Consider the following 18201-nt stretch of genomic DNA (forward strand, 5'->3'; position numbering starts at 1 on the left):
CAATATTGTTGTGCAAAGTTGGTAGAATCTTATTCAAAATGATTAACAGCTGACAAAGATGCTTCCACCATGTGTGAAGACATATGCAATCAAGACATCTTTTTTATTTTTTTTATTCATTAGGAAAGTGTTATATAATTTTTCTTTCAGTTTGAAAATGTGGATTAGGTTCTCTACATAAGTGGGGAAAATCGACTTTAATACTTGTTTTGATCGAATTTTAAGGCAGCAAAATGCAAAGACTGTACAAGGGGTGTGTAGAATTTCACAAGGCACTGTATGTGAATTTACCAGAATTTGTGTAAGGTTATTTCAAATTACCTTTTCTTTGTTTGCAAGACCATCTTCAGGCAAGTTATCTGGAACTGTAAGTAAGAGGGACAGGAAAAAGTAAAGTGTATATTAGACACGTACAGTATGATGAGCAGAACTTTTCCTAATGTCTCAATCTTTGTGGCATTGATCACTTTTTTACAGGACATGAAAGTTACCATTGTCAACCAAGCTTTCCTAACAACACATAGAGGATTTCCCCCTATCTTCACATGTGAATCTGTTTACACACTTATCCCACTGTTGTCAATAGCGAGTCTCGGAAATCCGAGACCTAGGGCAACAGCAGATTGCCCTAAAATCACAAGTTGGGGTGGGCGGGGTTTAAAATGTGAGCACAAATTGTGATCTTGAAAAATAATTGCCTCATATATATGACAGAGGCGGACACAATGTGGACGCAGATAGCTAGGCTAATTATAGCCTCAGCCAGTCAGTGGGGGAAAACTTGTAAAGTTACAGTGCCTTCAGAAAGGATTTACACCCCTCAACTTTTTCCACATTTTGTTGTGTTACAAGGTGGGATTAAAATGGATTTGTCATTTTTTGTCAACAATCTAAACAATACTCTAATGTCAAAGTGGAAGGAAAATTCTAACATTTGTAAAAAAAATATATATATATACAGTACCAGTCAAAAGTTTGGACACACTTACTCATTCAAGGGTTTTTCTTTATTTTTACTATTTTCTACATTGTAGAATAGTGAAGACATCAAAACTATGAAATAACACATATGGAATCATGTAGTAATCAAAAAAGTGTTAAACAAATCAAAATATATTTTATATTTGAGAGATTCTTCAAAGTAGCCACCCTTTGCCTTGATGACAAATCACATGTGGCGTTCCACAAGTTTCGATTTTGGGTCCGGTACTGTTCAGTTTATATATGTTACCCCTTGGCAGAGTTATCAGAAAGCCCAGCATTGATTTTCACTGCTACGCAGACGATACACAACTTTACATTTCTGTGTCACCAGAGGATTTTAGATCCATTGAAAAATTATTAGACTGTATTAGTGATTTAAATACTTGGTTGGCTCATAACTTCCTCCAGTTAAAGACCAAGGTATTTATTGTTGGAGCCAAAGCACAGAGAGAGAATCTAGTCACACATTTGAATTAACGGGCAATAAAGATAAAACACCAGGTAAAAAACCTTGGTGTTATTTTCAATTCTGGACTACATTTTGAGTCACACATTAGGAATGTGATCAAAAGAGCTTTTTACCACCTGAGGAACGTTGCCATGGTGCGGCTGTTTCTCTCTCAGTCTGATACAGAGAGACTCATCCATGCTTTTATTACAAGCAGGCTTGACTACTGTAATGGTCTCCTGTCTGGTCTACCCAAGAAAGCCATTGGTCAACTGCAAAACATACAGAATGCTGCAACACGGGTACTGACCAAGACCAGACAGAGCACACATTACACTGGTTTAAAGGTCTCTACACTGGCTGCCTGTGAGTTTAAGAATGAATTTTAAGATTCTTCTCTTGGTTTTTAAATCAATCCACGATTGTGCACCCCAATACATGTCAGACATGCTTTTATGTTATGTACCCAGTAGGTCCCTCAGGTCCTCTGGCAGTGGCCTTTCAACTATCCCAAAGCCTAGGACCAAGAGGCATGGAGAGGCAGCCTTTAGTTATTATGCCCCTAGCCTCTGGAATAGCCTCCCATAGAACATGAGGGGGGCCAAAACTAAGAACATTTAAAAGCGATGTTAAAACATCTTTTTAGCTTTGCTTTTCCATCGGGTGCTTTTTAGTTGTTCAGTTTGTGTCATTCTTTAGTTTGTTTATCTGACGTTTGTTGTGTAGTAAATATTTCAGCTTTTATTTTCAATGTTTTTTATTTGTTTTTTTCCTGTAAAGCACATTGCGTTTCATTACATTTATGAAATGTGCTGTTTAAAGCTTGATTTGATTTGCATGTAAACGTGGTCAATGACAATCCCCAAATGTCGTTACACTTTTTGGTGTTTTGTAACAGATGTCTCTTTCCATTCATCAAATGGTGTGAGTGCACAGTTTGGATCTGGAATTATTTTGGACTGGATGAACATGTGCAGGTAGCCGACTTTTTGAAGTGATTTGTTGGACAATAAGATGAAAACATCATAACTGGATGTGTTCATGCCAAATTAAAAGGTAATAAAACATGTTTTACCCTTAAATGACATGTACTTACTATTAGGCAAATAAAAAAGCAGGCCCACTCAAGCGCGTGCAGACATAGGGGGTCTATTGAAAAAAATTGACCCCCCCCCCCCCCTATGCAAGATATAGACCGGGAAACAGTTTTTGGGTATCGTCAACGATCGGGGTAAGTGTGTGTAGACGGAGCCACATGTCAAGATGGGGAAAATCCTCCTACAGGACTTACCTGATGCAGTTTTCTCCTCGCTTTGTGATCGGTCACCCCAATCTGTTTTCAGTTGCCGTTTCCTGATCTCTTCATCATACATTTCTCCTGTGTAGCAGCATAGATCATTTTCAGACACCATGAGGTCTATCTGTTCAAGTAATGTTGAAATCTCGATTGGATCATTCATACTCTTTTTGCAGGTGAGATACCTATTTCCACACATTTCTATGAGATCCATCAGATCATTGTTGTCCTTTAGATCACCCAACCCAAAGTCTTGGTCATTCTTGTGGGTAAAGACGATTATTGTAAAGGCAAGGGCTCGCTCTCCAAGCATTCTTTCCAGCCACCCCACTCCCATTTTGAATTCATCAATATGCTGACCCAATGGTAGAAGTAAGAGGACAGCATTGATACCCTGCTTATGCACAAGTGGACCTATGTGATTCTCCTGGGTAAGTTCAGAACTCTGCAAGCCCAGCATGTTGATGACAGAGACACAACGACCGGACAAATCATACATCCTGGGTGCTATCTGTGAGAGTTCTGCTGCTGGTAGATCATCTTGACCAAGAAGGAGATTTCCAGATTCAATCTCCATAGAATCAGTGCCACCAATCAATGCAATTGTCAGAACAGGTGTCACTGAAAAATTATTATAAGAACAATTAAATGTACATACTGTAAGTTAGCTGTAAATCACATACAATGCTATGACATGATGGTTGACTAAAACAATCTCACCTGTCTTCTAATTGTAAGTTGCTCTGGATAAGAGCATCTACTGAATTACTAAAATGTAAATTTCTTACTGCTTTGTGCGAAATTAGAAGACGTTGTGATTTCTGTCTTTTCTTCATCAGTCTTGGTTGTCTTGTCATCCTGTTGGTCACTGTGTTGACTCTCAATGTCTGTGATGTCAAGGGCCTCAGGCTCCAACTGTAGAAATAGTTACAGTGCTTTAACACAAGCTCTAACTACTGAGAGATGTTGGTTCAAATTGCCAAGTACTCTTGAAAGAGGCTTAACCTAACTTGTACAGGAAATGTAATATCACTTATACTGAACATTTCAATGACCCCCCAAATGTTTAACAATAGCATAATCATAAACTGTTGAAATATTTCTTACAGATTTTTTGCTCATTGTGCCAACATTATCCATGTTGATTAAAATGTGGGGGTCAGTAAAGTGATCCAGGTGAACCATGGTATCTTGATCTTGATGAGCCGAAGGAATTGTGCAAGTGGGGGTTAAACTTTCCTCACAACGATCCACCAAATCATCACTTTCGTTTTCAATGTCTGTTAGGTATAGACAGAGACAGGAGAGTTGTTTTTGTTAGGACACTTCAAGATTTAATAATCACATGGCTCTATTTTAACAAATCTAACACAATGGTAAATCTTAGTGCAACCACGCAGTGCTGTCAAGTTGTGGGTGTGGCAGAAATATTTCAGTTATTTTTACAGCGGGAATAATGGGCGCAATAGCTGGTGGTGGTGCAAAAGGGCAGGGTTTGGATGAATAAATAAGTTGTAGGTGTGACAAGAGCTTGACCACTCACAGGCCAATCAACGTTCTTCATGGCGTTCTTCCAGCAGCATACCACCCTGCATACCACTACTGGCTTGCTTCTGAAGCTAAGCAGGGTTGGTCCTGGTCAGTCCCTGGATGGGAGACCAGATGCTGCTGGAAGTGGTGTTGGAGGGCCAGTAGGAGGCACTCTTTCCTCTGGTCTAAAAAATATCCCAATGCCCCAGGGCAGTGATTGGGGACACTGCCCTGTGTAGGGTGCCGTCTTTCGGATGGGACGTTAAACGGGTGTCCTGACTCTCTGAGGTCATTAAAGATCCCATGGCACTTATCGTAAGAGTAGGGGTGTTAACCCCGGTGTCCTGGCTAAATTCCCAATCTGGCCCTCAAACCATCATGGTCACCTAATAATCCCCAGTTTACAATTGGCTCATTCATCCCCCTCCTCTCCCCTGTAACTATTCCCCAGGTCGTTGCTGCAAATGAGAACGTGTTCTCAGTCAACTTACCTGGTAAAATAACGGTAAAATAAATAAATAAATAAAAATACTGCATGCGGTTGTCTCAAATTGTGTAGATTATTAACAGTCTTTGCATTTAAATCAACTCCAATTCGTCTGGAAGGCACGCAATATTGTGGATTGATACAATTATTTAATAGCATACAGTAACGAATAATAGCAACAATAAAATGCATCCAGTTTTGCTAAATATGCCATTTGCCATCCACATTGTTCTAGTTGGCTTCAACATGTAGGTCTACATGAGTTTACACATCAGTCGCACTTCTCCAGAAATAAAAAGGCTCTTACTAATTGCATTTCATGTGCGAGGCACGTTCTCAATAGGCAAGATCATTTTGCCATTAATATGGCATTATAGGACTGAATAATTAAAATAAGTTTGAGGGAGTGCGTCTTTGGTAATCAAACGAGACCCGCTCTTTGAAAATGGGGATGGATATTTGAACACGCAAAATGAAGTATGCAGGTGGGTCGTTCCACAAAAAGTGCCATAACCCTTTGACATTTTAGGTAGAAATTGTGCACTAATATTGCATTTCATGAGCCGTTTATATTAAATGAAGTGTCCTTTGGAGAATTCAATAAATCAGATTTTGTCAAATATGAATAAAGATTTGCTAAAGTGCCAAAATTCTGCATTTTACATGTCCCTCCGTGCACCCTCTGACTTCTAAGATTTTAATCCACTTAATCCCAACATTTCTCAAAGTTTTCAACATCATTGTAAACCCCTAGCTATTTGTTGCTTTGACAAAGTCATTTCTGAATATTATTATTTATTTCATGTGATTAGTGATTAATTTACGTCCCTGTTACGGGAACTGAACTCTCATTTTAATATGGTGAAATTGTTCCTTTTTAAATATACCTTTTTTCAAATTAAATCCTAGTGTAAAAGCAGGTGAACTGGTCCTACTCTTTGTGGAAATGTTCTGGTGTTTTGTGGTCAGACAGAGCATGTCGAGCATAACACGTCAACCCTTTACCCATTGATAGACAGGCTAGAAATGTTTTAACCAAAAAAACATATATATTAAGCTTACATTCAATTGCCACTCCCTGTTACACACAACAAGCTTCCATTCTCCCTGTCACAAGGGGTTAACCTCTTGAGATGGAAAACTATTTTTTTTTATTAAGTTGAACATGTTGATCATCTTATAACAATGTTAAAACTGAATTGAATTGGTGGAGCGGCTCAGGTACAGCATGTGAATTGTGAATTATACAAAAGCATGCGGGCAAAAACCTCAAATATTTCAAGACACTCTGATGAGTAGACAAGTTTAAAACCTCTTATTGATAGGCTGCTTGGCTAATGCATGGCCAGGATTAAAAAAATATGCACCGACGCAGAAGAACCAGACTTCGTTGTAGTAGGATAGCCTATTGATGGCTTGATTTTGAATTAAATGAAACGTAAAACAAGAAATTGTACAGGAAAATAACTTAAACGTTTCTAAACACTAGGGTCACAGGCATCATCGCATCTCTCGATCCAAGATGGGCACATTTAAAAATACTTTCTTAAACCTCAACTTCTAAATACTCTCCTGCAACCCGCCTCACCCAATGTGGCGTGGATCTGCTTTTTTCTAAAGTATTTCTATTTACTTCTGATCTGGAATCCATCTACTGAAGATAGCCAGCTAACTGCCTACCAGCTATCAGTTAGCAAACCATTGCTAGCGGTCATCAGCTAACCTTTAGCTCGGAAAGCTCTCGCTAGTTCGAACAACGTGACTAAAACCAGAGCATAACGGACCTATTTCTCTCCATATCCCCGGATTCCTACCGCAAACTCTGAACATTTTCATCTGGATCTTCGCAACTAGCTAACCACAATCCCGGGTGACCACTCCTGGCTAGCGTTTCCATCCCGGAGCAAGCACCAATTAGCCTGAAGCTAGCCCGGCTAGGGCTCCTGTGCTACCACTGAAGCCCACTCCTGGGCTACAATATCCGGACCCCTTTACTGCCGGTACGGAGCACGGAACCCCGCCGATCCTCTACGACTGGAATACCGACATAATCTGCCCGAGGACTCCAACAGGCCCCTCAGGCGTGACGCCCGCTGAAGGCCCATTCTGCTAACCTACTAGGCCTGTTAGCTACCTAGAGCTACCTGGAACCCTACTAATTCCACGACTGGTCTATCGACGTCACCGCACGAAGAGGCAAAACAGACTTCCCCCCCCATCGCGACGTCCCCCAAAGGCTAACTTGCCTGCCCCGGTCTGCTAACTGCTAGCTTATCTTGCAGCTAGCACCAGTTAGCAAACACAATTCTACAATTCACAACCTCTCTTTCGCCATTGCTATCCGGCTTGGATTCTCTGTCGACACGACCACGTCTGGTCTGCAGACGTGCCCTCAACCGGTGCCCTCAACCGGCCTCCGTCTGAGCAGACCCCCTCCGTCTGAGCAGACCACCCCCCGGGCTACTAACTTTAAACGCGTGCTAGCTTAGTGGAGGCCTCACTGCTCCATCTACGGCTGCCCCCTGGACACTATGATCACTTGGCTACATAGCTGATGCCTGCTTGACTGTCCATTAATTCATGGTACTCCATTCTGTTTATTTGTGTTTTTTCTGTCGGCTCTGTGCCTTAACTCAGGATCTGTGTGTAGTTAATCCGACCCTCTCTGCCCAGTCGTCGCCATTTTTACCTTCTGTTGCTGTGTTAGCTGACTAGCTGCTGTTACCTCACATGTTGTTTTAGCTAGCTCTCCCAATCATGACCTGCAATCACTTTATGCCTTATTGTATGTCTCTCTCAAATATCAATATGCCTTGCATACTGTTGTTCAGGCTAGTTATCATTGTTTTGGTTTGCAATGGACCCCGTAGTTCCACTCTCCGTACCTCTGATACCTCCTTTGTCCCACCCCCCACACATGCGGTGACCTCACCCATTGAGACCAACATGTCCAGAGATACAACCTCTCTTATCATCACCCAGTGCCTGGGCTTGCCTCCGCTGTACCCGTGCCCCACCATACCCTGGTCTGCACATTATGCCCAGAATCTATTCTACCACGCCCATAAATCTGCTCCTTTTATTCCTTGTCCCCAACGCTCTAGGCGACCAGTTTTGATAGCCTTTAGCCGCACCCTCATCCTACTACTCCTCTGTTCCTCGGGTGATGTGGAGGTAAACCCAGGCCCTGCATGTCCCCAGTCACCCTCATTTGTTGACTTCTGTGATCGAAAAAGCCTTGGCCTCATGCATGTCAACATCAGAAGCCTCCTCCCTAAGTTTGCCTTACTCACCGCTTTAGCACACTCTGCCAACCCTGATGTCCTTGCCGTGTCTGAATCCTGGCTTAGGAAGGCCACCAAAAACTCTGAGATTTCCATACCCAACTATAACACTTTCCGTCAAGATAGAACTGCCAAAGGGGGAGGAGTTGCAATCTACTGCAGAGATAGCCTGCAAAGTTCTGTCATACTTTCCAAGTCTATGCCCAAACAGTTCGAACTTCTAATTTAAAAAATGAATCTCTCCAGAAATAAGTCTCTCACTGTTGCCGCCTGCTACCGACCCCCCTCAGCTCCCAGCTGTGCCCTGGACACCATCTGTGAATTGATCGCTCCCCATCTAGCTTCAGAGTTTGTTCTGTTAGGTGACCTAAACTGGGATATGCTTAACACCCCGGCAGTCCTACAATCTAAGCTTGATGCCCTCAATCTCACACAAATCATCAAGGAACCCACCAGGTACAACCCTAAATCCGTAAACATGGGCACCCTAATAGACATTATCCTGACCAACTTGCCCTCCAAACACACCTCTGTTGTCTTCAATCAAGATCTCAGCGATCACTGCGTCATTGCCTGTATCCGCCACGGGTCCACGGTCAAACGACCACCCCTCATCACTGTCAAACGCTCCCTAAAACACTTCTGCGAGCAGGCCTTTCTAATCGACCTGGCCCGGGTACCCTGGAAGGATATTGACCTCATCCCGTCAGTCGAGGATGCCTGGTCATTCTTTAAAAGTTACTTCCTCACCATATTAGATAAGCATGCTCCGTTCCAAAAATGCAGAACCAAGAACAGATATAGCCCTTGGTTCACTCCAGACCTGACTGCCCTCGACCAGCACAAAAACATCCTGTGGCGAACTGCAATAGCATCGAAGAGCCCCCGCGATATGCAACTGTTCAGGGAAGTCAGGAACCAATACACGCAGTCAGTCAGGAAAGCAAAGGCCAGCTTTTTCAAGCAGAAATTTGCATCCTGTAGCTCTAACTCCAAAAAGTTCTGGGATACTGTAAAGTCCATGGAAAACAAGAGCACCTCCTCACACCTGCCCACTGCACTGAGGCTAGATAACACGGTCACCACTGATAAGTCCGTGATAATCGAAAACTTCAACAAACATTTCTCAATGGCTGGCCATGCCTTCCACCTGGCGACTCCAACCTTGGCCAACAGCCCCGCCCCCCCCGCTGCTACTCGCCCAAGCCTCCCCAGCTTCTCCTTTACCCATATCCAGATAGCAGATGTTCTGAAAGAGCTGGAAAACCTGGACCCATACAAATCAGCTGGGCTTGACAATCTGGACCCCCTATTTCTGAAACTGTCCGCCGCCATTGTCGCACCCCCTATTACCAGCCTGTTCAACCTCTCCTTCATATCATCTGAGATCCCCAAGGATTGGAAAGCTGCCGCTGTCATCCCCCTCTTCAAAGGGGGAGACACCCTGGACCCAAACTGTTACAGACCTATATCCATCCTACCCTGCCTAGCTAAGGTCTTCGAAAGCCAAGTCAACAAACAGATCACTGACCATCTCGAATCCCACCGTACCTTCTCCGCTGTGCAATCCGGTTTCCGAGCCGGTCACGGGTGCACCTCAGCCACGCTCAAGGTACTAAACGATATCATAACCGCCATCGATAAAAGACATTACTGTGCAGCCGTCTTCATCGACCTGGCCAAGGCTTTCGACTCTGTCAATCACCATATTCTTATCGGCAGACTCAATAGCCTCGGTTTTTCTAATGACTGCCTTGCCTGGTTCACCAACTACTTTGCAGACAGAGTTCAGTGTGTCAAATCGGAGGGCATGTTGTCCGGTCCTCTGGCAGTCTCTATGGGGGTACCACAGGGTTCAATTCTCGGGCCGACTCTTTTCTCTGTATACATCAATGATGTTGCTCTTGCTGCGGGCGATTCCCTGATCCACCTCTACGCAGACGACACCATTCTGTATACTTCCGGCCCTTCCCTGGACACTGTGCTATCTAACCTCCAAACGAGCTTCAATGCCATACAACACTCCCTCCGTGGCCTCCAACTGCTCTTAAACGCTAGTAAAACCAAATGCATGCTTTTCAACCGTTCGCTGCCTGCACCCGCACGCCCGACTAGCATCACCACCCTGGACGGTTCCGACCTAGAATATGTGGACATCTATAAGTACCTAGGTGTCTGGCTAGACTGCAAACTCTCCTTCCAGACTCATATCAAACATCTCCAATCCAAAATCAAATCTAGAGTCGGCTTTCTATTCCGGAACAAAGCCTCCTTCACTCACGCCGCCAAACTTACCCTAGTAAAACTGACTATCCTACTGATCCTCGACTTCGGCGATGTCATCTACAAAATAGCTTCCAATACTCTACTCAGCAAACTGGATGCAGTTTATCACAGTGCCATCCGTTTTGTTACTAAAGCACCTTATACGACCCACCACTGCGACCTGTATGCCCTAGTCGGCTGGCCCTCGCTACATGTTCGTCGTCAGACCCGCTGGCTCCAGGTCATCTACAAGGCTATGCTAGGTAAAGTGCCGCCTTATCTCAGTTCACTGGTCACGATGGCTACACCCACCCGTAGCACGCGCTCCAGCAGGTGTATCTCACTGATCATCCCTAAAGCCAAAACCTAATTTGGACGCCTTTCCTTCCAGTTCTCTGCTGCCTGCGACTGGAACGAATTGCAAAAATCTCTGAAGTTGGAGACTTTTATCTCCCTCAACAACTTTAAAAATCTGCTATCCGAGCAGCTAACCGATCGCTGCAGCTGTACATAGTCCATCTGTAAACTACCCACCCAATTTACCTACCTCACCCCCATACTGCTTTTATTTATTTACTTTTCTGCTCTTTTGCACACCAGTATCTCTTCTTGCACATGATCATCTGATGATATATCACTCCAGTGTTAATCTGCTAAATTGTAATTATTCGATTTATTGCCTACCTCATGCCTTTTGCACACATTGTATATAGATTCTCTTTTTTCTACCCTGTTATTGACTTGTTTATTGTTTACTCCATGTGTAACTCTGTGTTGTTGTCTGTTCACACTGCTATGCTTTATCTTGGCCAGGTCGCAGTTGCAAATGAGAACTTGTTCTCAACTAGCCTACCTGGTTAAATAAAGGTGAAATAAAAAATGTTAAAAAAATATGGACACATGTCCTTGGAGGGGGTTTAACGCACATCCAAAATAATAACAGGAACTGGCTAAAAGAATGTCCAATACATAGATAAAAAGGGAATGTTCACTCACTGTTTTGCTGCTCACAAATATGGTTTAATAAAGCTTTGGTGATTAAGATGTACAAAAAAAATAATCTTTATATGGGCATTGCGCCATGGCCACCACTGACAAAATCCATGCTGTAATCATCTGCGTTTGCAAAAAGAGCTGATTTTAGTGGTTCTCAAAAGTCCCCACCTGCGCTTCTTGAAATTGGCACTTTGGCGCACGTTTTTAAGGACACACCTCAGATATTGACACCCCTCCCACCCCAGTACAAACGAGCTGATGTTAGACAGGTAAATTGCCAGACCTGGTGAAAGAGGTGGAAAATGCCAGAGCGACAGTCTTTACAAGCCAAAATTACTAAATAACGTGTGTTTGACAATAACAGCCTTGGCACCAGCTGAAAATAGAGTCAACAGAATCAACGTTACCAATCAATGCAATTATCAGGTGTGTCACAAAAATATAGTGCATAATAACAAGAGGAATTGAGAGAAGTGAGTATCTCTAAATAAAAGTTATACTGTGAGAATGAAATGATGGTTGACTAAAACACTCTCATCTATCTTACTGCTTTGCGGGAAATTAGAAGAAATTGTTGTGATTTCTGTCTTCTCTTCATCAGTCTTGGTTGTCTTGTCATCCTGTTGGTCGCTGTGTTGACTCTCAATGTCTGTGATGTCAAGGGCCTCAGGCTCCAACTGTAGAAATAGTTGCTGTGGATGTATCAAGGGAGTATCAAAATACATATCTGGATTACATAATTTGAGTACAAACATTTATACAAGTATTTTGTAAAGTTACTGTGTAAAGTTACTGTGTAAATTAAAAGGTAGTGATCAGATTACATTTACTTCAGACCCAAGGTTTGGAAAAAATGGGAATGCCCTTGTCATGCAAATTCTGCATAGGTCTGCACAAATATTAATAACATATTGAAAAGATGAGTAAGTTATTTCAGAATCTAGCAGATTCGTTAACTACCAACAACAGCTGCAAATCCCAATGAAACTACATCATGTTTTGATGTTCACTTTCCTGGCTTTGTCTAACAACACTATCATGAATCTAGAAAATTGGTTTTGTGGGTCAGAGTGCAGTATATATTTAGTTTCATAGCACAAACGTTTGCTAGCAAGTTTCTCACACTGTCTTTAGCTGTGGTCTGCCAGGGCAAGTCCAGGAGGGATGCCTAGCAGTGATCCCACTTTCCAATTTCAGAACACTATCTTCACTGTCCCAGACAGGTATTTAGGTTCTGGTCAAATCACCAAAAAATAGCATGACTTTTGGGCTATTCAAAACCCTAAAATCGGCGCTTTCTATGCCGAAATTACACAATAATGTTACAAAACCTCCAGGGCGTCTGTCCTATTGTAGCGGCATTGATGCAGTAACGGTCCCTTTATCAACTTTTGACTTTTTTTATTAGACTACTCGCATAACAGCTCCCCTCCTTTGTAAAGGACACCAGCAGTATGATCTCTATTATTGAACCTCTTGATTCTCTCCCTGTGAATACTTTGTTAGTTACTTTTGATGTTGAGTCGTTATACACGAATATTCCACACGGGGGCGGTATTGAAGCCATGAAACATTTTCTTCTGCAACGTGACCCTAATGAACTACCTTACAGGGCATGCATTATAACATTTACTGAAATAGTACACACACGTTTAGAAACTATTTCATGTTTATAAATGATTTCTTTATTCAGACCAAGAGTACTGCTATGGGATCATCCATTGGCTACTAACTATGCTAATTTGTATGTGAAACAGTACTCAATACTCTCAAAAAATATGTATTGCCTAACATTATTATATGGAAACGGTACATTGATATTTTTGTTCTATGGAGGGGTGATGCAAAACAGCTCCAGGCATTCCATGCTTTTCTTAACACTTGTTCTGAGCACCTGAGATTTACTATGCAATCTGGCACACGTCAAATCCGTTTCCTTGATCTTCTGATTGTGTGAGGATAATGTTCTATACACTGACATATACAGGAAACCTACTGATCGTAACAGCTTCCCTTGAAAAACAGTTTTCCCTACAGCCAATTCTGTCGAATCAAAATCATTTGCAAAAAAAACTATCAGATTTCGACAGAAACATGGCTGAGATGCAAAGAAAATTCAAGGACAGCGGGTACAAAAATGATCAGATTAAAAATAAAATGTAAAAAAAGAAGCATTCTTACTACCTGCTATTCAAAGTGCTCTGAACAAATTAAGGGTAATTGTTCGCGAACATTGGCACATTCTGAGATCGGTAATGTGTTTTCGGACATATTCTCGCGGGGCAGAAATCTCAGAGCACAATTGTTAAACTGATTTACCACCCCAAAATACCCCTGCACAACGCCTCTACCGGATGGAAACTACAAGTGTAATGGTTGCGCTCAATGCAATGGCACTTAAAAACGTAGCTCCTTCAAACACCCCCAAACAGGGAAACAAATCCCAATCAAAGGTGTTATCACGTGCTCCAATGATGCAGCTATTTATTTTATGAATTGTCATTATGGTAAAACGAAGTGCGAATTAAAAGTGTGAATCTCGGAGTATCGTAAAAACCAGTTGCGGCCCACTTTTTGGAATGAACCACTCGATTTCGTGTCTTACGTTATATCGGCACCGAACACGTCACCATCCCTATGAGAGGAGGTGACCTCGACAATTTATTGTTTAAACAAGAGGCTGCCTGGATCATTCATTTAAAGGCGCTTGCTCCCTTTGGTCTCAACCTAGACTTTGATCTGAAGCCATTCTTGTGATTATTGTGATTTTGCTATTCATTGGAAATATTTGTAGGCCTATGTAGCCAAATTGTATCTTTGATCGTATCGTATCATATCCTTTTCATTTTTTTTTATATGTTCTATTTATATCTGTAAATTAAATAATGAAATCAAGCCACACCCAGCCATGATTACAGCCACATGTGTGTGTCCTTTTACACTATATAAACTAGTGACCCGCAGTGTTTGTCATTATACCCTGATTAAGACAGCTTGTCTGTCGAGATGTTGGTTATTAGGTTATTCAATTATTTCATCCTAGTGTGCGCCTTTTCCTTTTCAAGTGTTCTACTCCGCTTGCCAGCACCTCACCTAAACAGGTGTGCGTTTCTTTCGCCTCCAGATTTTCCCAGTAACACCTCCGAGGGAGGCAACGGGTGTTGGAGCAGTAAGGGCTAACAAAGCTGTCTGTGGACGAAAGTCGGCAAATGAAGTCGTGGGGAGGTGCATCTGCGACAGCCGAAAGTCGGCAAATGAAGTCGTGGGGAGGTGCATCTGCGACAGCCGAAAGTCGGACGCTAGTGGTTTTCCAACAGCAAGGCTCAGATCAACATGGTAGCGTCAACATAATTGCTATTTATAAAAAAAAAAATGTCTTTGTACATTTCGAAAGAAACTTTTCTATACACCTATATCACACACTTACAAACTGAAAACGTGCATACTACTAGGTTAGAAACAGGCCTCAAATATAACTTTCATTTGTATCTGCTTTAGAATCGTGGAAAAGTTGGTTTCTGTTTAGGGTCACGCTTGTGTGGGTCAAACAAAAACAATGATTGGTGTGTCACAAGAATACAGTAGACAGAGCCATGATGCAAGGACTGACCATAATTTTAGACATCATTTGGCTTACTGGTATCTCCTTAAAAGGTTGATATTTGGTTACGTTGACAACCAAATATAATTAAATATCACATTTGTAATGCAGAATGCAGAATGCCTATTAACCTATTTACATGTTACCTAATTATATATTAATTAATGTAATGTGGCTCCCGAGTGGCGCAGCGGTCTAAGGCACTGCATCTCAGTGTTAGAGGTGTCACTACAGACTCTGGTTCGATTCCAGGCTGTATCACAACAGGCCGTGATTGGAAGTCCCATAGTGCGGTGCACAATCGGCCCAGCGTCATTAGGGTTTGACTGGAGTAGGCCGTCATTGTAAATAATAATTTGTTCTTAAATTACTTCCCTAGTTAAATAAAGGTTAGACAACCAAACACAATTCAATATCACTTTTGTAATACAGTAAATAACCTAAAATAACAGTATTTATTAAACCTTAAAATAAGTATTTATTCAACCTAAAATGAGTAAAACATCCATGGCCACATATTGGGGTTACTGTAATTTGTAAATGTCTTCTTATATAATCCTAGAAAGCTTGCATGTTCAAGACGGCATGTGAAGGTCGCAGATCTATGGAGATCTGCTCAATTGCTCTGATGTTAAAGTCTGGTCTCATAGACTAGATGTAACATAGTAAACGTAAATCCGGGACACGGCAGAACTTTAAATGCAATCTTAACCACAATTTAGGTTATTTGTTTTTGCTATTAGATGCAGCACAGTGATAACACATTCTGTTGTTCTATAATCAAAATATCAGATATTGTTTTCCCATTGGAACTTTGTTTTGCTTTTAAATGGTTGGAAGCGTAGTGATGACCCATTTAGGTGACAACTAAACCAAAAATCTGACAATGTTTTCCATTGGAATTTAGTTGGGCTTTTAGATGATTGAAAGCATAGTGATAACACATTGGGAAATCAACAAATATTTGGCTGTCTTTTTGAGTGGGTGATTAAAGGTTGTAACTACATTTTACATATTTAGCAGACACTCTTATCCAGAGCAACAATTAAGGTTAAGTGCCTTGCTCAAGGGCACATCAACAGATTTATCATCTAGTCGGCTCAGAGATTCAAACCAGCAACCTTTTGGTTACTGGCCCAATGCTCTAAACTGCTAGGCTACCCTGTTGTCCCCTCTCATTGATCAACGTCTAAGCCAAATATTTCCCAATTGTCCACATTGATGTGCCCAGTAGAATGCTTGTCTCTTTGTCTCTGTTTTAATGATAATTTTCCTGATTTATTTGAGAGTCAATTCCTGACACTCTCTGTCTTGCTGTTCCTAACATGATGTTCCTCAATTACTCACATGTTCTTCTCCTTGACATGTACACTCAGACGACGGCTCCAGTGCGTCTTCAGTCTTTGTCTCCATTTCCTTATTTTCTCCAGTCTCCATTATTAGCTGCTACTAGTCACTGCAAAAATTTTTTAAGAAAAATCAATACGTTTTATATTATTATATTCACTTCAGTTACCTTACATCAAAACAAAACCTTTGTTAGTATTTTACTATATAAAGCAGCACTTAATTGAAAACAGTTTAATTAATAGTAAATAATACAATTCTACTGTATCAGCAGATTTAGTAGAATTTACACATTCTGTTCATGCTCACTTTCAGTTTATGATTTTTATTTGGATCCCCATTATCTGTTGAAGAAGCAGCAGCTATTCTTCCTGGGGTCCACACAAAACATAGAACATGGCAAAATACACAACACTAATGGACAGGAACAGCAGCACAAATGTAATCTATGGACACTATGACGAAAGAACAATACGACTACTGTATTACAAAAAAAAAGAAGAAAGAAAATGAAGAAATCAATTAATAATGCTAAGAATAATGTGTGTGTGTGGTGTGTTATGGTGTAGTAGGTCAGGGTGTGACTAGGGGGTATTCTAGTTTATAATTTCTGTGTTGTGTTCTAGTTTATATTTTCTATGTTGGTGTTTTGTATGATTCCCAATTAGAGGCAGCTGGTCATCGTTGTCTCTAAGTGGGGATCATATTTAAGTAGCTATTTTTCCCACTTGTGTTTGTGGGATATTGTCTTGTGTTTGTGCATTTGCACCACGTAGTCAGGTTTAGTTGTTCAATTATTGTTTTTTTTCTTTAAGTTTCACTTTGCTATAAATATGTGGAACTCAACATCCGCTGCGCCTTGGTCCCGTTCTTACGACAACCGTGACACCCTGTTGTCATTATTTACCTGATAGTACACAATCTAATTGGGTTTGATTAAATGTTTAATTTTACAGTGTTTGATTTTATACTACTTACACTGTATTATACTACTTACACTGCCATACTACAGTTACCATGAGGTGCAACATAAACAAACATACATTATGAAGGTTACTTACAGTTTGCAAAGTGATATCCATTTCTTGTCTGTTCATAATGTAGACTGAAGTGAACCTTTCATCCACAGGGTATTTATAAGGCCTTCAGTATCTGTCAAAACATAATTTCCAGGAAATCACATGACCATGTGTAAATGAAACTTAAGGCATTTGAGATGACAAAGTTCGGTTAGCAATCAGTACACTGTAACTAATACTGTTTATCGCAAGGCAAACATATAGGACATCCATCAAATTATATATTTTACGTGAATGTATATTAAAAATGAAGTGCAAAGTTCCCAAAATCCTTTATTGGAGTGGTGGGGAAATAAAACTCATGAATTGTGTAATGCAGTATAAAGTTGACCTCATTTAAAAGTTATATAGACCTTTGAGAATGCATACACCCACCCTGTCACATGATGAAGACAGTTTTTTTCTCAGGGACTCACCTTTATAAAGCAGGTTTACAAGTATAATGAGTTTAGTTTTCTCCGAGAAACTGCATAGCATTGTGTGTGTGTGTGGCTGTGGTGGGTAGATGTAAAAGTGCATTTGTGTTTATACATGTGCTTGTCTGTGAATGCTTTTGTGGAATGTCATCCTACTTGCACCAAGATAACCTCAGGTGTGTGTGTGTGTGTGTGCAGGAAGTAGTTGACAGAGAAAGAGGAAGAGATGCAGTGTCTCTGCTCTGAATTAAAATCAGCTCTGCCCAGTCCTATACAACAGGTGCCACGGAGTCCTCATCCTTAGTCATTGGGATCTCAGAAAGTGGAATTTGAGTGTTTAGCTTCTACATCTGAATGATGGGACAAGATAGTATTGCCTTCTTTGTATGCCTAATGTAGTTTTTAGGACAAATTATGATGTTAATCTAGTTCCCAAGTATTCCCTTGAATAAGTAGAGAGACACGTG

At 41.2% G+C, this 18201-nt stretch overlaps 1 protein-coding gene across 3 annotated transcripts in view; it reads right to left on the minus strand.

Annotated features, from left to right (window-relative positions):
- Positions 1-17405, minus strand: part of LOC129833201 (interferon-induced very large GTPase 1-like) — a 25124-nt gene extending 7719 nt beyond the window's left edge. Inside the window, exons 1-8 of one of the 3 annotated variants that reach the window (XM_055897607.1) lie at positions 17301-17376; positions 16549-16610; positions 16240-16348; positions 11839-11983; positions 3837-4009; positions 3518-3644; positions 2724-2810; positions 322-365 (exon numbers count right to left, since the gene is read on the minus strand). In XM_055897607.1, the coding sequence (XP_055753582.1) occupies positions 322-365; positions 2724-2810; positions 3518-3644; positions 3837-4009; positions 11839-11983; positions 16240-16329 (666 nt within the window). In that variant the 5' untranslated portion in view covers positions 16330-16348; positions 16549-16610; positions 17301-17376. Of the gene's footprint in view, positions 1-321; positions 366-2723; positions 3351-3517; positions 3645-3836; positions 4010-11838; positions 11984-16239; positions 16349-16548; positions 16611-17300 lie in introns of all 3 variants that reach the window. The other 2 variants (XM_055897605.1, XM_055897606.1) reach the window with 2 other exon arrangements.
- Positions 17406-18201: the final 796 nt, after the last annotated feature.

The sequence above is a fragment of the Salvelinus fontinalis genome, chromosome 34, assembly GCF_029448725.1.
Source record: "Salvelinus fontinalis isolate EN_2023a chromosome 34, ASM2944872v1, whole genome shotgun sequence".
NCBI classification, from domain to species: domain Eukaryota; kingdom Metazoa; phylum Chordata; class Actinopteri; order Salmoniformes; family Salmonidae; genus Salvelinus; species Salvelinus fontinalis.